This window comes from Caretta caretta, chromosome 10, assembly GCF_965140235.1.
Source record: "Caretta caretta isolate rCarCar2 chromosome 10, rCarCar1.hap1, whole genome shotgun sequence".
Classification (NCBI taxonomy): Eukaryota; Metazoa; Chordata; order Testudines; family Cheloniidae; genus Caretta; species Caretta caretta.
Genome location: NC_134215.1, coordinates 44,463,264 through 44,488,902, shown reverse-complemented (window position 1 = coordinate 44,488,902; position 25,639 = coordinate 44,463,264). Strand labels below are relative to the sequence as shown.

Genomic DNA, 25,639 nt, shown 5'->3' with positions numbered 1-25,639 from the left:
ACCCGAGGAATGGAAAACCTGTCTTATGAACGGAGACTCAAGGAGCTTGGCTCGTTTAGCCTAACCAAAAGAAGGTTGAGGGGAGATATGATTGGTCTCTATGAATATATCAGAGGGATAAATACTGGAGAGGGAGAGGAATTATTTAAGCTCAGTACCAATGTGGACACAAGAACAAATGGACATAAACTGGCCATCGGGAAGTTTAGACTTGAAATTAGACAAAGGTTTCTAACCATCAGAGGAGTGAAGTTCTGGAATAGCCTTCCACGGGAAGCAGTGGGGGCAAAAGACCTATCTGGCTTCAAGATTAAACTCAATAAGTTTATGGAGGAGATGGTATGATGGGATAACATGAGTTTGGCAATTAATTGATCTTTGACTATTCATGGTAAATAGGCCCAATGGCCTGTGATGGGATGTTAGATGGGGTGGGATCTGAGTTACTATGGAGAATTCTTTCCTGGGTATCTGGCTGGTGAATCTTGCCCACATGCTCAGAGTTCAGCTGATCGCCATATTTGGGGTCGGGAAGGAATTTTCCTCCAGGCAGATTGGAAAAGGCCCTGAGGGTTTTTCACCTTCCTCCGTAGCATGGGGCACGGGTCACTTGCTGGAGGATTCTCTGCACCTTGAAGTCTTTAAACCATGATTTGAGGACTTCAATAGCTCAGACATAGGTGGGAGATTTATTGCAGGAGTGGGTGGGTAAGATTATGTGGCCTGCATTGTGCAGGAGGTCAGACTAGATGATCATAATGGTCCCTTCTGACCTTAAAATCTATGAATCTATGTCACTTAGGTAGCCTTAACTGGTGGTGATGTTGTATTTAATGGTAACTCTTTCTAGGTTGGTAGCATGTAGGGTAGTGGGGAATACTCACCTGTTCTCCTGCATCATTTCCATTGCCATCTTTTATAGGAGTAAACTGCAAAAGAAAGACGCTTGTTAACTGGGTGCCATGGGGGAATCTTTCTTTTTCGGCATTTTGTTTAGGGCTGGTTGCGACAGATGCCCATTTCCTAAATATCCTGGGCAAACCTGATTGAATTAAGTTAAGTCTCACTGTATTTATGTACCACCATGGGCCAGGGTTTGTCTGTAATTCCATAGGGAAGGGGAACCAGGACCGTCAAGGAACTAAGACCAGTGGGGTGTGACACAAAGGCTATTTTTTGCAGGTCACTCCTCTTGTCAGGCCTGACATACTCACTACACCTCACACTGGTGCAGTGCCACCCAGAGGATTCAGGGGGGCTGGGACAAAGCAATTTCGGGGGCCCCTTCCATAAAAAAAAGTTGCAATACTATTGTACTCTGTGGGACCTGGGGCAAATTGCCCCACTTGCCCCCCCCAGGCAGGCTTGCACTGGTGTCAAGATACTTATTTAAAAGGTGACATGTAACATTGTTTGAAATCTACTGACACACTGGTCATTAATTTCACTGTGAAATGTTTGTAACAACTCTGTAGGTGAAATTATGAAATTACTCTCTGACAACTGTGTATTGGAGACTGTAAACAGACAAACGAGATAAAACACTGCATATTGCTGCATGGGGGCGTTTAGCGAGCCTGTGTGGTTCCCCACTGCCCCGGAGAGGGATGAGTCTCTCTGGATACCAAAGTGGGCAGAGCCAGCGAATCCTGCACCTGCTCCCCAGAGGTCAAGGCACGGGACAGGAAGTATAAAAGCCTAACCCCAGAGCTCACTAGAAGAGCAGCCGCCTGAAAGGCCAGATGCCTGCGGCCTAGCTCCTGGTTGGGAGACCCCGAGAACCGGTGGTGGACCCAAAGACTGGCCTGACCTGTCCAGAGCCCGGAGGAGCTGTCAAGCCTCCCTTGCCAGTTACCCTGAGGAGCCCATGGTATTTGACCCCCCGGAGGACATCGTCCGGACCCAGGTACCTCTAGAGAGGGAGTTAGGAAGTAGCCCAGGGGCAGCCGACCCTAGTCTGGCTTCAGCACTGCCAGAGCCTATGTCAGTGTGTTGTGGCCAGGATCCCCACTGACTCAGCAGCAGGCCTTCTGCCGCTGCTAAGGCCCCGGGCTGGAACGCAGTGGAGTGGGTGGGCCTACATCCCCCTGCCACCCAACTTGTGGGTGGCAGTCTCCCCCTCTCCCAGGCCCCTCTGAGCCAAGGGCCTGGGCTTGCTGTTTACTTGCCTTTGCTCAGCCCCTGCCTGAGACTCTGAGCCACTGACGCTCTGTTGCCCTGCCCTGACCCAGGAACGGGGCCTGCTAATTATATAATAGTTGCTCGGCTCCTGCCTGAGGTCCTGAGCTCGTGACTCACTATTGCCTGCCGATTGCGGGCCGGGCGTGAATAACCGTTTGTGTTTGCCTCTACTGCTGCCGCGGTGAGAGACTCCTGCGGCCAGGCTAATTCCCTGTCAACAACCAAAAGGAAGTACCGAGGCGGTGTGGTTCCCCGCCACCCCAGAGAGGGACGAGCCCTGGCCAAACTCCTGTACAGGGCAGTTCTGGTAAGGATGTGCTAGAACAATGACCAGCTCTAGTTGTATTTATAGATGTCTCACACTGAGATTGACTCCCCCCATGGAAGCTGGGCAAGCTCCAGTGTTAAAGAATGAGACAGAACAAGCTGCTAGTGAGAAGGTATACAGCGGCCAGCCCACAACGCACACGGCGATGGTGACTTGGTTCATGCAAGTCCTTGTGTAGTGCTCACCAAAGTGCAAATGGCTGCTGCTCAGCAGTGGGAGTGGGAAGCAATATCTTAGGTTGGTCCTCACAATGTGCTTATGACCAGAGGCGCCATCTTTGAGTTGCCGGGGAGTGCTCAACCCCCACTCCGCCCCAGGCCCCGTCCCCACTCCACCCCTTCCTTTAAGCCCCCATCCCCACCCTGCCTCTTCCTGCTGCCGCTCTGCCCTGCCTCTTCCCATCCCGTTCCACTGCCACCCACTCCCCGAAGTGTGCCCTGCCTTTGCTTCTCCCCGACCCTCCAGTGCCTCCTGCATGCTGAACAGCTGATCCGCAGTGGGTGGGTGGCCCTGGGGAGAGGGGAGGAGCTGATGGGAGGGCTGCTGGTGGGTGCTGAGCACCTACTATTTTTTCCCTGTGGGTGCTCCAGCTCTGGAGCACCCATGGAGTCGGTGCCTGTGCTTATGATGCTAAAAGAGATCACACAGAGGTACAGTCATGTGCCATCAGCATTAGCTAGTAAGACACAAAGCAAAGAGAATAAACTCAATCCCACTCATCCCCACACCAACCAGAGGCTGTTTTCAGGAGGCTGTTTCTAAGCTTGAGCCTGAGAATTCATCAGGACGACTAAATATTATGAGAGAGGCTAAATGCTAGAGAGGGGTTGCTGTGCTGTGCCTACAAGGGGTGCAGCTCAGACCCCTCAGCCCAGGCAGATGGGGTCCTAAGGCAGTCTTAAACCACTTTGTGCCCTCTGAATGTCAGTCTGCTCTCTGGACTGCAGAGGCTCCCAGCAGCACTTCAACAGAAAAGTGGATGAAGCTCACAACCCCTCCGACTCCACTTGGTTTGCCCCATTCATGTACTTACTATTTTATGGTAAAAATTTTCCATATCCAAAAGGGAAAATGCAAAATGGATGCAGTTGTTTGTGAGACAGTGGTATGTTGTCTCAGCATTCAGCATGTCCTCTACCTTCTTCTGGAAAGCGTCTTTATTGATTCTTCGTTTAAGTCTCAAAATCTGATATTCCCCCCTCTCTCTTTCCATAGCTTTGATTCCTTGTTTGTGGACGATTCCTTTAAAAGAACCAATAGCATTCAGTGGCCTGTTAACATTCTCTGTGACGTGACAGGAGACAAATATGAGAGAGACGGAAATGTGTGCATTTGCCTTCCTAAGAGGTACAGATCCAATATCATACGAGGTAGAGTGACCATCTGTCCCATTTTTAAAGGGACAGTTTTTTTGGGGGGGGAGTTTTTCTTATATAGGCACCTATTACCCTCCGCCCCCGTCCCGTTTTTTCACAGTTGCTATCTCGTAACTCTAATAGGAGAGATAGGATCACTGGCAGGATTGGCGCTCAATGTGCACAACAAAACCGCACTTCTGAAACAAAATATGAAATCCAGTAAGTAAAACCCAGCAGATGGCCTGCAAGACAAAGTGGGACACTACATAACTCTGGACCTCTCCTATTTCCATTGTTGTGGTGAGTCACATGATGCCAACCTAGAGAAAAGCCATCCTGATTGCTCACTTGGCCTTTCCCCATCCTCCCACCTTTATCTGTTCAAAACTGTGTCTAGACAATAGGGATCCTCCTTAAAATAAAACCTAGCATGCATTATGGCTGAAATTTCCAAAGCTGCTTAAGGGATTTGGATGCCCAGATCCCATTACCTTAGGGGATTTGGATGCCCAACGCAGCTTTGAAACTCTCACCCTGTATTATATATCTGGCTAGTCTCAATATCTTTCTTGAAAAATAAATTAAGATCGTCAATCAAACCAAAGAAGCCTTGGAATTTGGGCTCAAGGCTCACTATCGAGCCAAGCAAAACTAGAGATTAAGGCCCATCTGCCCTCTTAGCTACAGCATCACACTTGAACTTGGTGAATTGGTTTTCTGTCCTGACCCCTTAGTCATTTTTAGTGTCATGTCTTTCCAGGATACTGTCCCCTAGTCTGTGAAACCTACATTCTTTGTTCCTAGATATCGGACTTAGCATTTGGCTGTATTAAAAACACTTGTTCAAATGAGCCCATTTTACCAAGTGATCATCATTATTTACTACTCCACCAATATTTCTTGTGCATTGGTGCATCTTGGTCCCTCCTATTCTCTGCTTGGGGAACATCATAGTCTAGTCTCTAGAGGGCTAAAATAGTTTGCTCTAATTCTGGTTGTTGGGCTTGGGATGGGAGTGGCTGGGTGGTATTTAGTGGCTTGTGATATATCGGAAGTCAGAATGGATGCTCTCGTGGTCCCTTCTAGCCTTAACCACTATGAAATGTCTTATAGAAGTTTAAGTATTGTGACAGGGTCGGCCCAGATGGCTAGAGGAAAGTGATCAAAGGGAGATATATTAGCCCCAGATTAAGCAGGTTCCTTTCCCCTGGGCGGTTCCAGAACAATCAGGAACTTGCTGGAACCAATTAAGGCAGGCAGGCTAATTAGGATACCTGGAGCCAATTAAGAAGCTGCTAGAATCCATTAAGACAGGCAGGCTAATCAGGGCACCTGGTTTAAAAAAGGACCGCACTCCAGTCAGTGAGGGGCATGCAAGGAGCTGAGAGTGAGAGGGCATGCTGCTGGAGGACTGAGGAGTACAAATGCTATCTGGCATCAGGAGGAAGGTCCTGTGGTGAGGATAAAGAAGGTGTTGGGAGGAGACCATGGGGAAGTAGCCCAGGGAGTTGTAGCTGCCACACAGGTGTTACTCAAAGCACTGTAGACAGCTGTGATCCACAGGGCCCTAGGCTGGAACCTGGAGTAGAGGGCTGGCCCGGGTTCCCCACATTCCCCCAACTCCATATTGGATACAGGAGGAGTTGACCTGGACTGTGGGTCCCACTAGAGGGGAAGGTCCCTGGCCTGTCCCCCAACCCACTAGGTGGATAAGCAGAGACTGCGGGGATTGTTCTCCTTCCTTTTCCCCATCACTGGCCAGTGATGAGGTTAGCTGAATGAGGTTAGCAGGTTTGAGCCACTAGCAAAAGTGGCCAAAGTGAGGGCTGCCATGAATCTCTGAGGCGAGCAAATCCGCCAATAAGCGCAGAACCCACCAAGGCAGAGGAGCAACTTTGTCATGGTATATTATGTCCACACAGTTACTTTTATCAGCCAAACTTGTAGTCTCATTAAAAACAAACAAACTGTCTCATGTTTACTTGATAAGTTCTATTTTCCATAAAACTTTTTTGATTGGCTTAATTATGCTGCCATCCTTTAATTCTCTACAGATTGCATCATGTGCAGGCCTTTCCATGACTTTTGTCCAGGATCAGTGTCAGGCTAGCAAGCCTATAGTTACCCAAGTCATCCTATTTACCTTTCAAAATACTGGCACAGTTAGCTTTTTTTCCCTCCAGTCCTCTGGAATTTCCCAAGTGTTCCAAGATTTGTTAAAAATCACCATGACTGGTTCAGAGAGCCCCTGAAACAATTTCTTTTAATACTCGAGTGCACGTTAGTGGGTCTTGCTGAGTTAGCATTTTTTAAATAAAACTTTAGTAGTTGCTGTTTAACATTTTCCTTAGTTACTGATGGAATAGAAAGTACATCTTATTACTTTAAGATATGAACACATCATCCTGCTTTTTGCAAAACACAGAACAGAAATATTTAGGGAATACTTTTGTCTCTTTTGTATCATGACTGGGAATTTTATCAGCTTTGTCTAGAATCGGATCTATACCAAAATCCTATACTAGGATTTCACTTGGACTTGATATATTTAAATAATTCCTTCTTCTTGTCCTTAACCCTACTGGCCGTAGACTTTTTTCATTCATACCTTCAGCTTCCCTTATCAATTGTCTGCATTGCCTAACTGCCAATTTGTACTCATTGCTACCATCATCCCCATTTTCCATTTGTTATATTTAAAAAAACATTATATTTGGTGCTAATTGTTATTAAAAGGTATTTATAACACTCATCCCTGTGGTGGCTCTTTCCAAATGAACTGTTCAGCTCATGAAAAACCCAAAGTAACCAGTAGATTTGCAGGGGAATCCCAAATCCAGAAATCATCTGGAAGACCAGAAGTGGCATACCCAGCTCAGAACTCACCAAGCCAACAGGGAAGGACATATCTGAACTGTGCTGACAACTGAAGTGAATCTTCCACCTACAACACAATTTATCATATCTAACTGTCATTCCAAGTGCTTTCTACAGCACACAGTACTTCATGGTGTTAGGGTTGAAGATAACTTTGGAGTCCCTGGAACAGTCTTTTTAAGAAGTAGTTTAACTGACTAACTCTGTATTACTGTAATCTTTGTCCTAACCATCCCCTTAGTTTGTTTGTCATCTTCACTTGTTTTGTCACATTTTAATTTAGTCTGTAAGCTTTTTGGGGCATGGTCCAGCTGTCTAAATGTTTTTCTGATGCATCTAGCACACTTTTGCGTGCTAAGAAATAACTGATAGTAATAATACTCTACTAACTTACCGTCAAAGTGTACAACTTCCTTGTTTCCACAGTAAACACCAACGTGCTTCCAGATGCTAGACTGTAGGGAGGTGGCCATAGGAAATAAGATGATATCTCCCAGCTGTATGTTTTCTTTAGGCACAGTTTCAAAGAAGCAAAACAAATAATTTAATGTAGCTTTCAGGGTAAATGATATTGGTGACATCACTCTCTGGCTTTTCTAAAATAGAAAAAATTGAAATGAAAATTAGAAGAAATACAGGCTCACACCCCATTAGCTGGGGATTTTCAGGCAGTGTTTTTTGCCTGCCTCAAATATTTATTAATATTCTTGTAAGCAGCAAATATTAGCAGATTCATAAATTCCAAGGACAGTAGGAACCATTGTGATCATCTACTCTGGTCTCCTGCATAACACAGGCCTGAGAACTTCCCCAAAATAATTTTTGTTTGAACTACAGCAGATCATTTAGAAAAACATCCAATCTTGGTTTTAAAATTGCCAGTGACCGATCTATCACAACCTTGGTAAACTGCTCCAATGTGAATTACTCTCACAGATTTGTTTTATTTTCAGTCTGAATTTGTCTGACTTCAGTTTCTAGCCACTGGATCTTGTTCTACCTTTGTCTGATACACTGAAGAGCCCATTTTCAAATATTTGTTCCCTACGTAGGCGCTTACAGACTGATCAAATTACCCCTTAACTTTCTCTCTGTTAAGCTAAATAGCTTGCACTCCTTGAGTCTATCATTCTTGTCAGTAAAGTTCCTGCCCAAAAGTTCATGAAAAGTGAAGAGCTAAGACTGCAAATTGAAGTTGTTTTTAAAAATACAGTAAATATTTGCAGCAGCATTTGCCAAGCTCCAGTCAGCATCTGGCCTGCACATACCAGATGAAGCATTAGCAATGGAAGAAACTGCACACTAGGGGGCAATCTATAGTCAGGCTGTGCATGTGCTCAAGCCACAAGCAGAGCTGAAGTCATTGTCGGATGGTATGAGTTCATTGAGATGCAGCTATCTACCTCTCTCTCTTTTCTGGGATTATTGTAGGTTTATTGCTTGGAGATCATACTTTAGATCATACTTTTGAGTTGGGTTTGGAAATTGAGGGGTGGCTGAGGAGCATGCTCTTGTGGTGAGACAATTACCTCCTTCGGTGTGTGGCTAGGATGCTCCTAGTCTCCTCAAAGTTCTGGGCTAGGTCGTCTCTTATGACTTTTAAAACAAACGTTGTATTTGTGGATAATCTAAGCAGTATACCCAGATGTACAGACACTCTTTCCTTAACCTGTGTATTATATAACTTTAACATTAGCTTTAATAAAATTTTTATATTTACTAATGATCTGGAAATTGAATGTGAAGTGGGGTGACAAAGTTTGCAGAAGACACACAATTGTTTAGGTTAGTAAAGACCATGGAAGTCTGTGAGGAATTTCAGAGAGACTTAACCCACTTAAGTGAATGGGTGACACGATGGCAGATGAAATTCAGTGTTAATTGATGCAAAGTAATGGACATTGGGTAGCTCACATTTTTCTCTCCACATACACCTTTCCGGGTTCTGAGTTAACAGTATGAACCCAAGAAAGAGCTCTGGGCGTCACTGTGGACAGCTCAATGAAAACCTCTTTGCAATGCGCAGCTGCCATCAAAAGAGCAAACATAATGTTAAGATGCATAAGGAATGGGATGGAGAATAACATAGTAAATATTCAAATGCCTTTATATAAATGGTCTGGCCTCATCTAGATACTGTGTGCAACATGGGGCATGCCATCTCCAGAAGGATAATGCAGAGCTAGTGGGGTTCAGAGAAGGCTGATAATGGTCAGAGGCCTAGAAATGCTCTCCTAGGGAAAGAGATTGAAAAGACTGAGATTGTTACCTTAGAAAGTAGATGAAAAAGCAGGGACATGAAGAAAGTCTATAAAATACTCACTGGTCTAGAGAAGGGTAGAGTGGGAGCTTCTGTCCTCCCTGTCTCCTAACACAAGAAATAGGGGCATTCAATGAAATTAAAAGGTGGCAAATTTATAACAGCTAAAAGGAAACACTTTATCGTGCAGTGTGCAATTTAACTGTAGAACTCACTGCCATAGGAAGCTACTAAGGCCAAGAACTTAACAAGATTCAAAAAGGGACTGGACATTTCTATTAACAACAAGGCTATACAGAGTCATAGTTAATACTAAAAATTTTTTGGAAGGGACATTAAACCTTTTGCTGTAAGGCTTAAAGCCAATCTCTAAATAGTAGAGATCAATGGGGGGGGGGGGTGCGGAGATTTCCCACATCTGCTACTCCAGGATTCTTTCCTGCCCCTAAAGCATTTGGTGCTGGCCACTGCCAGAGACAGGACACTGGGCTACATGGACATTGGTTGTTATCCAGTCTTGTGGGTCCTATGTTCCTAGCAGAGATCTAGCTCCATTGAATATTGCACTGTTCTCTTCTGACGCGACATACTATGGTGGTCATGTTACAGTGTTTGTATTTTCATGAAAATCACCAGTGATGATCGTTTGGGTACTGGTGTTGGGGTGGAGGACTTTCCATTTGCATTATGATTACTCCTCCCCACTGCAATGAATATTCTTCTCTTTTACTTTGGATTAGACCTAGCGTTTACAATCACAGGCTCTGTTCTTTTGCTGCTGAGCTCCCAGAATGCTCTGCCAGCTGGGCCCCCTGATACTCTATTTGCAGAATTAGCCTGGCATTGCTCCTTACCTTATGCTGTATTTTCCAGGGCTTTGACCTGTCTAGTTTTAAATTATTCAGGCAATGGGATTCCTATCACTTCTCTTGAGAAATTATTTTACAGTCCAAAGATCTCAAAGTTAGAAGCAGGGAGATGGAGAGAGACCACAGCACAGTGGGCGATAGATTTAACACATCTCTTATATTACATTTCTTTTAGGTGCAGCATATTTTTCTAATGACTAAGATTTTGGTTAGAATTTCCTTTCTACCTCTGCTCACTGTCAATGGTGACAACCCAGGAAACAATGGGCCCCCTCTGGTTGCCATGCTTTCTTTACCTGATAATGGCAGCCACTTCTAGTCTGCCCATGCAACCCTGAAGCAGCTCCAGTTTTCACCTCTCCACCACCATACATTTGCATTTTAGCAAGGAGGGGAATGTTGCTCCCAGCCGTTGCTGAAATGACTCAATGCCTCTGATCAACAAAGAATTACAGCAGTAAGTATTTCAGTATTGCCAACTCCAAGCATTAAAAAATCATGAGACTGAGATTTAAATAATAGATTTTTGATTCTTTTTATTTGCCTTTGGGGCACTTAAGTCATCTTTTCATGCTTTTCTCCAGACTTGCAAGAGTTAGAAACTTGCTTTAAAAATAAATAAATAAAAAAGAGCTGAAATTCCCAAATAACCATTTGCTTCCAGAAGATGGGGGTTTAAGTAAAACTCCAACTATCACAATAAAAATACAAGCATTAGCAACACTGCTTACAACTAACCCCACGTTAAGAGCTGCATTCAGAAAGCCTTTTGCCGTGCAGATCAACAACTTTATAGAACCTACAAACTTACAAATCATTCTATATATTCTTAAAAGCTAGTAGATGGCACTCTTAATCAGGTTAGATGGACAGAAGGAAAGCCAAGTGAATCCTCTTCTGCTTACCTTAGATGAACTGCTGCCCATCTGTAAAGACAAAAATGAAAAACTAATATCAATCCTGAATGAAAATTACACTTAGTGTTTTTATTTCTTTTCCCTATTCCTGTACATCCTCTCTAGAATTTAATATTCCTTTTTTATACTTTATAAACCCACAGCAGGTCTATGGAGAGTTTTCTTCTTTACTCTAAGGAACTTCTTGTCCCATACCAACTTAATAATTCTTCTTTGAATGACCTCATTCTTCTTGGTAACTACATTGATAGGGCCTGAAACTAAGATTTTGGAACAAATTCATTTTAACCGCAGCTAGACAGCCAAGACACATGTATTTTATTTCAATCAAACATACAAGTTTTCAGTTCTGAAATATGGGAGGAAAATTAATTTCATATAACTGACAGGAGTTAATATTTCTCCTAACCTCAAAGTACCAGACCTTGCAAATTCAAACATCTCTTGCAGCAGCTTAATCATAGATTCTGCCAACCCTAGATTTAATATTTCAGATTTCATATAATTAATTGCATAGCCAGACATACTACTGAATTCATTAATTGATATCAGAATGCACCTCATAGATCACACCGGATTGGTAACATTCGTATCACATCATCTACACACAGCACAATTTTATATTCTGTTTTATTCATTGTAACACCTGTTATGCTACTGTTCTGACTTGTGTGTGTGCGGGCCCAGAATGCCATAAAGAGGGCAAATAAAGAGGCAGGGTAGAGGACAGCCTTCTCTGGTTCCTCTTTGTAGCTGAAATTCACTTAAGTGTATCCCATTCACTTTCATCCTAGCAATCATATAATATATTCATCCAAATCTTCATATTGTCTTCAAAACCCACCCAAGGAAGTCCTTTTTATAGAAGTCCACGCTTCTCTATCAAAGCCCTTCTCAGTGTCTAGGGACAGCAGTAGACTTATTATCGTTATTATTATCTGCATGTTATGAATTGTTTCTATGATTTGTCTAGTGTTATCGTTCTGTGTATTATGTCTGAAACCTGTTTGACCAACGTGTATTAACTGCCTGCTTTTATTCTTCTGGCAGGGTCTTTGAAAATATTTTCATCTATACATTAAGAAAGAAGATTGGCCTGTATGAGACATAGTATCTTGTCGTTTTGTGAATTGGCTATTACTGCTATGTCTTTCACTGTATGGGGAATCTGTCTTTACTCTCTAACAAATTCATTAGAGTGGCTAGTTTACCTGCAGTGATATCTCATGTCATCTTATAAAACCCTATTGAGAGCTCATCTAGTCTTAGGGATTTTTGTGATGGCATTGATTTATCCCCCCCCCCGAAATCCTCTTCCTGCATTGGTCTTTCTAAGCCTATCAACTGTTCCTGAGCTAACCTGGGCAAGCTGCCTCATTAATACATTCCCTCATTTTCTCCAGAGCCTCTTTATAATTGGAGGCCTGAAGATTTATATAAAATATTCCTAGATTCTTCAACAATCTGTCTGGTCTTAAATTTTACTGTGTTTATGTAGGGGAGGGAGGAGGGCAGATGCATTTATTGCCTGTATTTGATTCTTTTCGTCTCATAATTGATAGGCAAGGAGTTTATTAGCCTTATTCCCTTAATAATATCTCTATTTCAGCTGGCTGACAGCCCTTTCAGTTTTCTCTGTATGGCAGTTAGTTGCCCTCAAGGAAGGAGAGGCATTTAATATAGACTTCTTTTATGCAAGGTTCACAGGTTTTCAGTCTTCTATGTTAATTTTACTTTTTCTGCTTCCTTTCTGGGACAGCAGGCTAATTAATTTGCTTCTTATTACTGCTTTCATGCATCCCCAACAATATTTTTAGATGTTTAACCATTATGATTAGTATCAAAATAGGACTTAGTTTCTCTTTTGATAGTATCCAAAATAACAGTCTTTCATTAAGCAGTAATTTTGCTTCCAAGGCTTTCCTATAGCATCACCATAATTGATCTGAAATATCCATACTTGGGGGCATGGTATCTGACTCCATAATGTCTGTTACTAAAGATGGGGAGACCAGGATGTAACTGATCTTGGTGCATTAATTTACAGAGTTAGAAAAAAAGACATAATTTCTCTGAGATGGGTGCTGGTGCCTTCAGGTGTCAGGAAGCCCAGCTTAATTACATTTTCCCTTGACTTTTGCTCTTCTGTAATGGCTTTTCCAATTTTTATTAGCTGATTTATCCATGAAGTGATTTAATGGCATATTGAGGTCTTCTCCAGTTATGATTTTGCTTATTGCAAAGTTTACAATATTAGCCAAAAATTCATCAGCAAACAATTCCTGCCAGGATTTAGAGGAATAGACTGGGGCTAGTGTAGAACATTCGCTGGAGACCGTGCCCCTGACAAATATAAATCTACAAATGACCTAATTCCTTTTTTTAAGCGCTGGCAGATTCTTTGATATTAAAATTACTACCTTTATTTTATCTGAGGGAAAGAATTATTGGATTCTAGTTTAGAGTCTTAACTTTTTTTTTTTTTTAATAATGGGTTTTCTGGACAAATACAATGTCTGGCCTTGCCTTTGACAATTCACTTACTTTCTTTGCGTTGGACATTAATGCACCATGCACATCAATGGAGCGTGCCTTAACGTTCAGTCTCACCACTTAATTTTCGCACTGTGTATCGCTGTTGCCTCTTGCTGTTCCCTCTTCTAATTGCTGCACCAGTTTAGGCTGAGACAGACTTCTGTTCCTTCATCTCACAACTGATGTGATATACTGGATTATGTTTACAGGTCAACTATGCCAAATAAACTTCTCTATTGAAACATACAACATTATTTACTAACTGTTTCTGTTCCCTTTTCCCCAGTTCCCACCCCTTGACTCCCACCCTACATTCCTTCTCTTACTATCTGCTGTTTCCCCCTAGGTTCTCCTTTCTTCTTCGGGGCGGGGCTGGTTTCCTGCTGGGAAGTGGGGTATATACTTGAGAAAAAACAAGCCTTGTCAAACATTCTCATAGCACAGGCTATTCTAAGATTGTTCTGTAACCCCAAGGTTCCTTATTCTTACCTTTTGCACCCTAAGTGACCCTTTCCAGTGCTGACACAAACATTCCAGTATTTATAGCTCTAAAATCAAGCTTACTTCACTAGACAGCTGGGTCCCCTGTTAAACCGTCATAAACTTTGTTTATTAAATCCAGTGAACCACAACATTAAGTTAACAGAAACTGTAAGGCCCACTAAGTACACTGTGTCCATGGGAAGGGTCCTGGGTACGATACAGCCCAGCTTCCATTGCACTATATGAACTGCCCAAAAACTTGGTCAATGCAGAGTTAAGGTTGCCCAGTGGTGCCTCTCCAGAACATTAAATTCAGTGACACTCAAAACTCTGAAAACCAGGAAACGAAGAGTAAGGTGCATGCCACCCCCGGACTGCAACCTTAACCATGTTAGTCCCTTCACTGCCTCTGCACCATCTCCTCCTCTCCTGTCTGTCTGTCCAGCACAGCCTGGTCCTCACTCCCCAGTCGTCATCCCCCACCCGCAGGGGTGGACATGGGAGTGCGCTCTGCAAGCTAAGGAACTAGAGAGAGGATGCAGGGACATGCGTTGAAGGGGGGACAGAAATGACAAGTCTGGATGCATTGCACCTGGGGGAGGCAGAGCTGGAACCCCCCCAAAATCCCTCATTACATAGTTCTGACCCAGTCCTTCCACCCCACTCTTCCTTGCCCATCTCCAGCACCCCCAGTATTCCCCTTCATTGCTCCAACCCCCCAACTTCCTCCTTTTCCCCACCACTGCTTCAACTCCTTCAGCATTCCCTCCATCACACCCATTGCTTTAATCAATCCCACCCTAACCACCTCGTGGCTTCCCCAAGCCCCCTGCCCACATAGAATCATAGAATATCAGAGTTGGCAGGGACCTCAAGAGGTCATCTAGTCCAACCCCCTGTTCAAAGCAGGACCAATCCCCAATTAAATCATCCCAGCCAGGGCTTTGTCAAGCCTGACCTTAAAAACTTCTAAGGAAGGAGATTCTACCACCTCCCTAGGTAACGCATTCCAGTGTTTTACCACCCTCCTAGTGAAAAAGTTTTTCCTAATATCCAACCTAAACCTCCCCCACTGCAACTTGAGACCGTTACTCCTTGTCCTGTCCTCTTCTACCACTGAGAATAGTCTAGAACCATCCTCTCTGGAACCACCTCTTAGGTAGTTGAAAGCAGCTATCAAATCCCCCCTCATTCTTCTCTTCTGCAGACTAAACAATCCCAGTTCCCTCATCCTCTCCTCATAAGTCATGTGTTCCAGACCCCTCATCATTTTTGTTGCCCTTCGCTGGACTCTCTCCAATTTATCCACATCCTGCTTGTAGCGTGGGACCCAAAACTGGACACAGTACTCCAGATGAGGCCTCACCAATGTCGAATAGAGGGGGACGATCACATCCCTCGATCTGCTCGCTATGCCCCTACTTATACATCCCAAAATGCCATTGGCCTTCTTGGCAACAAGGGCACATTGCTGACTCATATCCAGCTTCTCGTCCACTGTCACCCCTAGGTCCTTTTCCGCAGAACTGCTGCCTAGCCATTCGGTCCCTAGTCTGTAGCTGTGCATTGGGTTCTTCCATCCTAAGTGCAGGACCCTGCACTTATCCTTATTGAACCTCATCAGATTTCTTTTGGCCCAATCCTCCAATTTGTCTAGGTCCCTCTGTATCCTATCCCTGCCCTCCAACGTATCTACCACTCCTCCCAGTTTAGTATCATCCGCAAATTTGCTGAGAGTGCAATACACACCATCCTCCAGATCATTTATGAAGATATTGAACAAAACCAGCCCCAGGACCAACCCCTGGGGCACTCCACCTGACACCGGCTGCCAACTAGACATGGAGCCATTGATCACTACCCGTTGAGCCCGACAATCTAGCCAACTTTCTACCCACCTTATAGTGCATTCATCCAGCCCATACTTCTTTAACTTGCTGACAAGAATACTGTGGGAGACCGTGTCAAAAGCTTTGCTAAAGTCAAGAAACAATACATCCACTGCTTTCCCTTCATCCACAGAACCAGTAATCTCATTACAGAAGGCGATTAGATTAGTCAGACATGACCTTCCCTTGGTGAATCCATGCTGACTGTTCCTGATCAATTTCCTCTCATGTAAGTGCTTCAGGATTGATTCTTTGAGGACCTGCTCCATGATTTTTCCGGGGACTGAGGTGAGGGTGACTGGCCTGTAGTTCCCAGGATCCTCCTTCTTCCCTTTTTTAAAGATTGGCACTACATTAGCCTTTTTCCAGTCATCCGGGACTTCCCCCGTTCACCACGAGCTTTCAAAGATAATGGCCAATGGCTCTGCAATCACAGCCGCCAATTCCTTTAGCACTCTCGGATGCAACTCGTCCGGCCCCATGGACTTGTGTACGTCCAGCTTTTCTAAATAGTCCCTAACCACCTCTTTCTCCACAGAGGGCTGGTCATCTATTCCCCATGTTGTGATGCCCAGCGCAGCAGTCTGGGAGCTGACCTTGTTCGTGAAGACAGAGGCAAAAAAAGCATTGAGTACATTAGCTTTTTCCACATCCTCTGTCATTAGGTTGCCTCCCTCATTCACTAAGGGGCCCACACTTTCCTTGGCTTTCTTCTTGTTGCCAACATACCTGAAGAAACCCTTCTTGTTACTCTAAACATCTCTCGCTAGCTGCAACTCCAGGTGTGATTTGGCCCTCCTGATTTCACTGCTGCAAGCCCGAGCAATATTTTTATACTCTTCCCTGGTCATATGTCCAACCTTCCACTTCTTGTAAGCTTCTTTTTTATGTTTAAGATCCGCTAGGATTTCACCGTTAAGCCAAGCTGGTCGCCTGCCATATTTACTATTCTTTCGACTCATCGGGATGGTTTGTCCCTGTAACCTCAACAGGGATTCCTTGAAATACAGCCAGCTCTCCTGGACTCCTTTCCCCTTCGTTAGTCCCCCAGGGGATCCTACCCATCCATTCCCTGAGGGAGTCGAAGTCTGCTTTCCTGAAGTCCAGGGTCCGTATCCTGCTGCTTACCTTTCTTCCCTGTGTCAGGATCCTGAACTCAACCAACTCATGGTCACTGCCTCCCAGATTCCCATCCACTTTTGCTTCCCCCACTAATTCTTCCCGGTTTGTGAGCAGCAGGTCAAGAAAAGCTCCCCCCAAGTTGGCTCCTCTAGCACTTGCGCCAGGAAATTGTCCCCTACGCTTTCCAAAAACTTCCTGGATTGTCTATGCACCGCTGTATTGCTCTCCCAGCAGATATCAGGAAAATTAAAGTCACCCATGAGAACCAGGGCGTGCGATCTAGTAGCTTCTGCAAGCTGCCGGAAGAAAGCCTCATCCACCTCATCCCCCTGGTCCGGTGGTCTATAGCAGACTCCCACCACTACATCACTCTTGTTGCACACACTTCTAAACTTAATCCAGAGACACTCAGGTTTTTCTGCAGTTTCGTACCGGAGCTCTGAGCAGTCATACTGCTCCCTTACATACAGTGCTACTCCCCCACCTTTTCTGCCCTGCCTGTCCTTCCTGAACAGTTTATAGCCATCCATGACAGTACTCCAGTCATGTGAGTTATCCCACCAAGTCTCTGTTATTCCAATCATGTCATAATTCCTGGACATCACCAGGACCTCCAGTTCTCCCTGCTTGTTTCCAAGGCTTTGTGCATTCGTATATAAGTACTTGAGATAACCTGCTGATCGCCCCTCATTCTCAGTATGAGGCAGGAGCCCTCCCCTCACAGACATTCCTGCCTGCGCTTCCTCCCGGTATCCCGCTTTCCCACTTACCTCAGGGATTTGGTCTCCTTCCCCCGGTGAACCTAGTTTAAAGCCCTCCTCACTAGGTTAGCCAGCCTGCTCGCAAAGATGCTCTTCCCTCTCTTCGTAAGGTGGAGCCCGTCTCTGCCCAGCACTCCTCCTTCATTGAACACCATCCCATGGTCAAAGAATCCAAAGCCTTCTCTCCGACACCACCTGCGTAGCCATTCGTTGACTTCCACGATTCGACGGTCCCTACCCAGGCCTTTTCCTTCCACGGGGAGGATGGACGAGAACACCACTTGCGTCTCAAACTCCTTTATCCTTCTTCCCAGAGCCACATACTCCGCAGTGATCCGCTCAAGGTCATTCTTGGCAGTATCATTGGTGCCCACGTGGAGAAGCAGGAAGGGGTAGCGATCCGAGGGCTTGATGAGTCTCGGCAGTCTCTCCGTCACATCGCGAATCTTAGCCCCCGGCAAGCAGCAGACTTCTCGGTTTTCCCGGTCAGGAAAATACATACTGCTCTGACCCACACCCCCCCACTCCACCCTGCCACTCCATGCCACTGATAAGCTTGGAGGGGTTTTGGGGAGGGTGGCTGTGAGGAGAGCATGTATCAGCTGGATGTAAGTAGGGGCAGGAGAATCCTAATTGTAGTTTGATTTCTAATAGATCCCAAATTGACAGATTAATGGATCACTTAACCCGTGTGAGCTAGTGCTGCCATAAAACTTACCTTTTAACAACTAAAACATGTAGGAGTCCTTGTGGCACCCTAAAGACTAACAAATTTATTTTGGCAAAAGCTTTCGTGGGGTATAACCCACTTCATCAGATGCATGGAGTGGAAATACAGTAGGCAGGTATAAATATAAAGCACATGAAAAGATGGGAGTTGCCTTACCAAGTGGGTGAAGACACATTTCAGATTTGGGGACGATTTATACCTTCAAGTCAGTGGCACTGCTATGGGTACCCGCATGGCCCCACAATATGCCAACATTTTTATAGCTGACTTAGAACAACGCTTCCTCAGCTCTCGTCCCCTAGCGCCCCTACTCTACTTGCGCTACATTGGTGACATCTTCATCATCTGGACCAAGGGGAAGGAGGCCCTTGAGGAATTCCACCAGGATTTCAAAAATTTCCACCCCACCATCAACCTCAGCCTGGACCAATCCACACAAGAGATCCACTATCTGGACACTACAGTGCAAATAAGAGATGGTCACATAAACACCACCCTATACCAGAAACCTACCAACCACTATACTTACCTACATGCCTCCAGCTTTCATCCAGACCACATCACACAATCCATTGTCTAGAGCCAAGCCCTAAAATACAACCGCATTTGCTCCAATTCCTCAGACAGAGGCAAACACCTACAGGATCTCTATCAAGCATTCTTAAAACTACAATACCCACCTGGGGAACTGAAGAAACAGATTGACAGAGCCAGAAGGGTACCCAGAAGCCACCTACTACAGGACAGGCCCTACAAAGAAAGTAACAGAACGCCACTAGCCATCACCTACAGCCCCCAACTAAAACCTCTCCAGCGCATCATCAAGGATCTGAAGGACAATCCCTCACTCTCACAGACCTTGGGAGACAGGCCAGTCCTCACTTACAGACAGCCCCCCAACCTGAAGCAAATACTCACCCACAACTACGCATCACACAACAAAAACACTAACCCAGGAACCAATCCCTGTAACAAACCCCATTGCCAACTCTGTCCGCATATCTATTCAAGGGACATAACCACATCAGCCACACCATCAGAGGCTCGTTCACCTGCACACCTACCAATGTGATATATGCCATCATGTGCCAGCAATGCCCTTCTGCCATGTACATTGGTCATTCTCTAAGCAAAAGAATAAATGGCACAAATCAGACATCAAGAATTGTAACATTCAAAAACCAGTAGGAGAGCACTTCAATCTCCCTGGACACTCAATAGCAGACTTAAAAGTGGCCATTCTTCAACAAAAAAACTTCAAAAACAGACTTCAGCTAGAAACTGTAGAACTGGAATTAATTTGTAAACTTGACACCATCAAATTAGGCCTGAATAAAGACTGGGAGTGGCTGGGTCACTACAAAAAGTAATTTCCCCTCTGTTGATACTCACCCTTTCTTGTCAACTGTTGGGAATAGGTCACATCCACCTTGATTGAATTAGCCTCGTTAGCACTGACCCCCCCCCCCCAATTGGTAAGGCAACTCCCATCTTTTCATGTGCTTTATATTTATACCTGCCTACTGTATTTTCACTCCATGCATCTGATGAAGTGGGTTATACCCCACAAAAGCTTATGCCCAAATAAATGTGTTAGTCTTTAAGGTGCCACAAGGACTCCTAGTTGTTTTTGCTGATACAGACTAACATCGCTACCCCTCTGAAACCTTTTAACAAATGTTTTTAGAGCAATCACATGCTACTCTAGTGTATTATTTCCTGGTTTCAGGATGACTCATATACTCTTTCTTGTAATTTAAACCACAAGAGGTTTAGGGGCCTTTCCATTTCTTTTCAAAGCTCTGAGTAACCTGTTTCTTTTGTCTATGACCTAATTTCCCCAAATACATGCAGCCCATCGGGGTTGGAGTGTGTCTCGGCCATTCCCGGGCTGTATGCCCCACACTGAAATCTGAAATTGTTTTTCTTTAATTACTATTATTAATAAGACTCCATATTGTAATTCGAACTCCATTTTAAAATGCTCACTCCATTTTGTAAACCCTGCTGTAACCTTCATTTTGCAAAACCCTGCGGTAACCTTATTAGTTTAGTTCAGATGTGTGAATGAGGTATGCATGGATGATGGAATCAACCTCCAGCCCCAGCCTGTCCTGATAAAGTTAAGTGCAAACACCAATGGCTGAAGATGCAGACAACAGCCCTGACAAAATAAGAAGAGTCCACCCTAAAAGAAAAGAACAAAGGTGCAACTGAAGGAAGATCAAAGCCAAGTCTGAGGCTGAAAGTCACATCTGCAATTGACAGGTGATCAATCACACCAAACCCAGAGACAGCATGACACAGCAAGACCTATAGACTATTGATTCAAACTAAAAGCCTGTAAAAAAGGCTGGGTGAGATGAAAGACTTTGGGTGATGTTCTGCTGCCAACATCGAGGGGCATCGGGGTGCGCCTGAAAGAGACCCAGCCCTTCCTTGTGCCCAGCTTTCCTGGCCAGTTAGCCGCCACAAGCAAAGAACCCAAGCTGCGAAATCAAGCCACGGACTCAAGCTACATTCAGGACTGGTAACTATAGAGCAGCTGCAGAACATTTGGGGTGTGTGTGTATATAGGTATTAACTATTGGCTATTGTTATCATCATAAATTATCATAAATTGTTATCATAATAAACGTGGCATCTTTGCCTTGTCCCCTGAAATGATGCTGTGTAGTTTTGTCTGCATAACATCTCTCTCTCTTCATCATCATTATAATTTACTTGTATTAACATAGCACCTAGGAGCCCTAGTTGTGGACCAGAACCTCATTGTGCTAGGCGCTGTACAGACACAGAACAAGACAGTCCCTGCCCCAAAGAGATACAATCTAAATATGAGACAAGAGATAACAGATGGCTACAGACAGACCAGGGCAGTATAAGCAGATAATGAAACAATACTAGTGTGCATCATAGATAGGGGTCCCTCCACTGGCTCCTCCTTCTCTGTCACATCAAACATAGCTGCTTATCTTCACTTTCAAGGTCCTTTATGGTGAATCCTCACCTTTATCTATCATCTCTCATTCACTATCAAGCTGCCTATGTTCACCTCTGATTGGACCATGATCCCAGCCTCCACTGCCCACTTGCCACGTTTTCAAACAAGCACTTCTGTGCTTTCTCCCAAACCACTCCCTTATGCCTGGGCAGTGCTCCCCATAAACATCTGCAAAAGTCACTCATTATCCTCCTTCAAATCCCTCTGCAAAACTCTCCTTCGCCATTGTCAAGGTTCCTTCCCCACTCTGAACTCTAGGGTACAGATGTGGGGACCTGCATGAAAACCCCCTAAGCTTATTTTTACCAGCTTAGGTTAAAACTTCCCCAAGGTACAAACTATTTTACCTTTTGCCCTTGGACTTTATTGCTGCCACCACCAGGCATCTAACAAATATATAACAGGGAAAGAGCCTGCTTGGAAACGGCTTTCCCCCCAAAATCCTCCCAAACCCTACACCCCCTTTCCTGGGGAAGGCTTGATAAAAATCCTCACCAATTTGCATAGGTGAACACAGACCCAAACCCTTGGATCTTAAGAACAATGAAAAAGCAATCAGGTTCTTAAAAGAAGAATTTTAACTGAAGAAAAAGTAAAAGAATCACCTCTGTAAAATCAGGATGGTAAATACCTTACAGGGTAATCAGATTCAAAACATAGAGAATCCCTCTAGGCAAAACCATAAGTTACAAAAAGACACAAAAATAGGACTATACATTCCATTCAGCACAGTTTATTTTATCAGCCATTTAAACAAAACAGAATCTAACGCATATCTAACTAGATTACTTACTAAGTTCTAAGACTCCATTCCTTTTCTGTTCCTGGCAAAAACAATACACAGACAGAGAGAACCTTTGTTTCTCCCCCCTCCAGCTTTGAAAGTATCTTGTCTCCTCATTGGTCATTTTGGTCAGGTGCCAGCAAGGTAATCCTAGCTTCTTAACCCTTTACAGGTGAAAGGGTTTTTCCTCTGGCCAGGAGGGATTTTAAAGGTGTTTACCCTTCCCTTTATATTTATGACAGCCATGATCCCTATAACAAACCTGACTATGGTTAGGCTGCTAATGCGCTGAGACCACTGCCAGTCATGCCGACCAGTATTGTCTCATTGTTTCCTTGTCTATCTGTTTCCCTCTGTTGTCTCTTGTCTTATACTTAGATTACAAGCCCCTTAGGGTGCCCCAAGGTCCGATTTTGGTCCCTGAATATGCAATTTTGATATTCTTTTGCTTAGAAGTTATAAGGTAATGATACAACGAAATAGCTCACACTTCAATCATGTATTCTTGCATTAAAATCTAGCAAAGGCCTGATTTTAGGCCAAGTTACCATCAATGGAATTGTGAGATGCTTTAAATGGTTTGATTATCTTTTTCCTGCATCCTGATTTAACAGACCTTTCTAGTGTAAACTTTCTGCCAGGTGGAACCGGTAGCAACCAGGGCTGGGTTCAATATCTAGGGGTTCCTTTTCAATAATACAACAGAGAACCCGCTTGAGCCCCCACCCAGGAACCTGGGAAAATTACACACCACCTCCTGGGCGCCTCTGAGAGGCAATATTTCCCCACTCACAAGCACAGAGTCTGAGTATAGAAAAAAAACTTTTTATGAAAGGAGGGAAATCACCAGATATTAATTAGGAAAAATGCCACAATCGGGATTCATAATCATAAAACGGTGAGCAGGACACCCACCCCAGAGGGCATGGGGCAGTGCCTTCTGCCTCACATTTCTGAGTTCTACAACCAAAAGTTCCTTTACTGTGCCCCTCTGTGCTCCCTCACCACACCCCACTCACAGTGGTTGTCCTTGGTCAGTAAGGTTGCAGGGGTCAGAGGTGCATCTGTGTGAGTTCACTCCCACCCAGGGAAGAAGACATCTTGCTTGCTAGCTGCCCCACCAGCTGTTCATTCCTCTCTGGCCCTGCCAGCCTCCTGCTCACTAGCTACCTGCTCACCACTTCTAACTGCCTCTCTGCAGGTCAGTCTTTTGAGATTTTACCCAACTCTTAGTGATTCTTAGCTTTAAGTAGGGGACCCAGAAGCAAGCTAGGAAGAAACACTGTCCTACCACAAGTGAGTTTAGCTTTATCAAATATTTAAAATAACAACAGACTTCTAATGGAGCCCATTTGGCTCTATTTTTGAACAATGGGGAGGAACAGATTAAACCAGACCAAGGGCCCTTAGAGAGAGTCCCCAATTCTCTTACTTTCACAGGGGTCTGGCATTCAAGCCTCTCCTCTCTCCTCTCACAGTCACCAACACCCTTCTTGAGCCAGCACCCACTCTCCCTTGCACTAACATATGGGAAATCCACAGTAACTCAACTGAATTCATGGGAGTTACTCTAGATTTATGCCAGTGTAAGTAGGATCAGGACCTGGTCCCCTGGGTGTTAAAATAACAAAAGTGTAACACTGTGGTTCAGAAGATCAAGTGAGCATTGTGAGGCATTCAAATCAGACTGGAAAGAAGGAATTTAATTACCTTGTTTAAAGTTGTAGATTGTTAGTTGTGACTGGCTTGAGCTCTTCTTGCAGACTGTCTGAGAAAAGAAAGCATAAATAAACGGAAAAGGAAGTGATATAATATCTACAGGAAGTAGCTACTATACTAAGAACGTGATTTGGAGTAGTGACACCTACGTACTGTTGTACTAATTGGGCTTACATCTTTACTCTAATTCTGAGCTCAATTTTGAGGAAGTTCATAACATATCACAATAACCTATTGTCATAAATATAAAGGGAAGGGTAAACCCCTTTAAAATCCCTCCTGGCCAGAGGAAAAATCCTCTCACCTGTAAAGGGTTAAGTGGGGTGCAAGGGTTGGGAGGATTTTGGGGGGAAAGACATGTCCAAACTACGTTACCCAGTTAAAGTTTGGTGGTGGCAGTGGATCCAGGGGCAAAGGATAAAATTAATTTGTACCTTGGGGAAGTTTTAACCTAAGCTGGTAAAAGTAAGTTTAGGAGGTTTTCATGCAGGTCCCCACATCTGTACCCTAGAGTTCAGAGTGGGGAAGGAACCTTGACACCTATGATAATAGATGTTACTTGGAAAAGGTACGAAAGAGAGACAGACTGCATTAATCCAAACAAAAAGGCCTCCTGATGTAACTCAGGGACTGTGTTAAGATCATGCCTGGTAAACCAGAACAGTGTGGGACTGGAAATTAATTAATCAAACTTGGTGTGTTGGCTATTAGACTTAATTGGTGAACAAAATAGTGAGGGGACAAGCTATTCCACCCATCACTCCCCTTTTGGGGTTCCCAGAAAGAGACTGTGGGGGGAAATTAGCAAATACAATAATTGCTGACTGAAAGAAAGGGAAAGAGTTAGCTTCACCATCCTGGCAGCCACCTGACCAACGTCTCCTAAGACCCCGGGATCCACCATGACATCACTGGTCCTTCGTAGCCCTGATCCTCAGAGATGTCCTGCCCCGACCAGGCCAAGAGCGGGACCCAGATGACGTCACCACCTCCGCTGGTGCCGAATGAATCACGACCACCACCTACGATGTGAAACGTTGTCCCACCCCACGTGTCCTTTTCCTTCCCCACCTTATTACTTCTGTCTCCTATCCATCTCCCTTTTCTGTCTGTCCAATAGGACTGCACATTTTGCAACATTGTTGTAAGCCTGTGACCAAAAAAGCAACGAAAAGCAATTCCCTGAACAGCCTGATCCTGGTACAAGTTTACAGGTACCAGAGTGGCTGATAGAACTGTGTGCTGGGCCTCTGTTTCTCCACCAGTGAGGCTGCGCTGCAAGTGAGAGTCAGCAGGAGAGAAAGAAGCTGAGCTGTCGCTCACGAAAGCTTATGCTCAAATAAATTGGTTAGTCTCTAAGGTGCCACAAGTACTCCTTTTCTTATTTCTACCTTTGCTGTTCTTTCCTCCCCTCCCCACATTTTGTGTGTGTTTATCTTGTATTTGTTTGGTCTTCTAGGAAACAGCATCAGACTTTAACAACTGCTCCAGCCCAGCCCAACTACAGGGCCGGCTCCAGGCACCAGCTAAGGAAGCACGTGCCTGGGGCGGCCCCTGTGAAGGGGCGGCATTTCGGCCAATCTTGGGGCTGCGCTTCTGCGGCTCTCCAGCCACCATTTTTTTTTTTTTTTTTTTTTTGCTTTGGCAGTCTGGGCGGTGGGGTTTTTTTTTTGCTTGGGGTGGCAAAAAAGCTCAAGCCAGCCCTGCCCAACTAACCTTTCTTTTCCCCCAAAAGGCCAGTTATTGCCATCTCTAATACCATCTAAGAGACTGTCAAATTTGGGGGAAAAAGAGGGGATGGACTTTTTAAAAAAACTCTCTG

The 25,639-nt window shown here is 44.5% G+C and overlaps 1 protein-coding gene across 2 annotated transcripts in view; it reads right to left on the bottom strand.

Moving 5' to 3' along the window:
* The window catches only part of LOC142073363 (uncharacterized), a 31,721-nt gene extending 7,823 nt beyond the window's left edge, over positions 1 to 23,898 (bottom strand). The window contains exons 1-6 of one of the 2 annotated variants that reach the window (XM_075132931.1): positions 23,809 to 23,898; positions 10,779 to 10,799; positions 9,068 to 9,112; positions 7,139 to 7,340; positions 3,543 to 3,751; positions 885 to 929 (exon numbers count right to left, since the gene is read on the bottom strand). In XM_075132931.1, the coding sequence (XP_074989032.1) occupies positions 885 to 929; positions 3,543 to 3,751; positions 7,139 to 7,340; positions 9,068 to 9,112; positions 10,779 to 10,799 (522 nt within the window). In that variant the 5' untranslated portion in view covers positions 23,809 to 23,898. The remainder of the gene's footprint in view (positions 1 to 884; positions 930 to 3,542; positions 3,752 to 7,138; positions 7,341 to 9,067; positions 9,113 to 10,778; positions 10,800 to 23,808) is intronic. The other variant, XM_075132932.1, reaches the window with a different exon arrangement.
* Between the last annotated feature and the right edge of the window lie 1,741 nt (positions 23,899 to 25,639).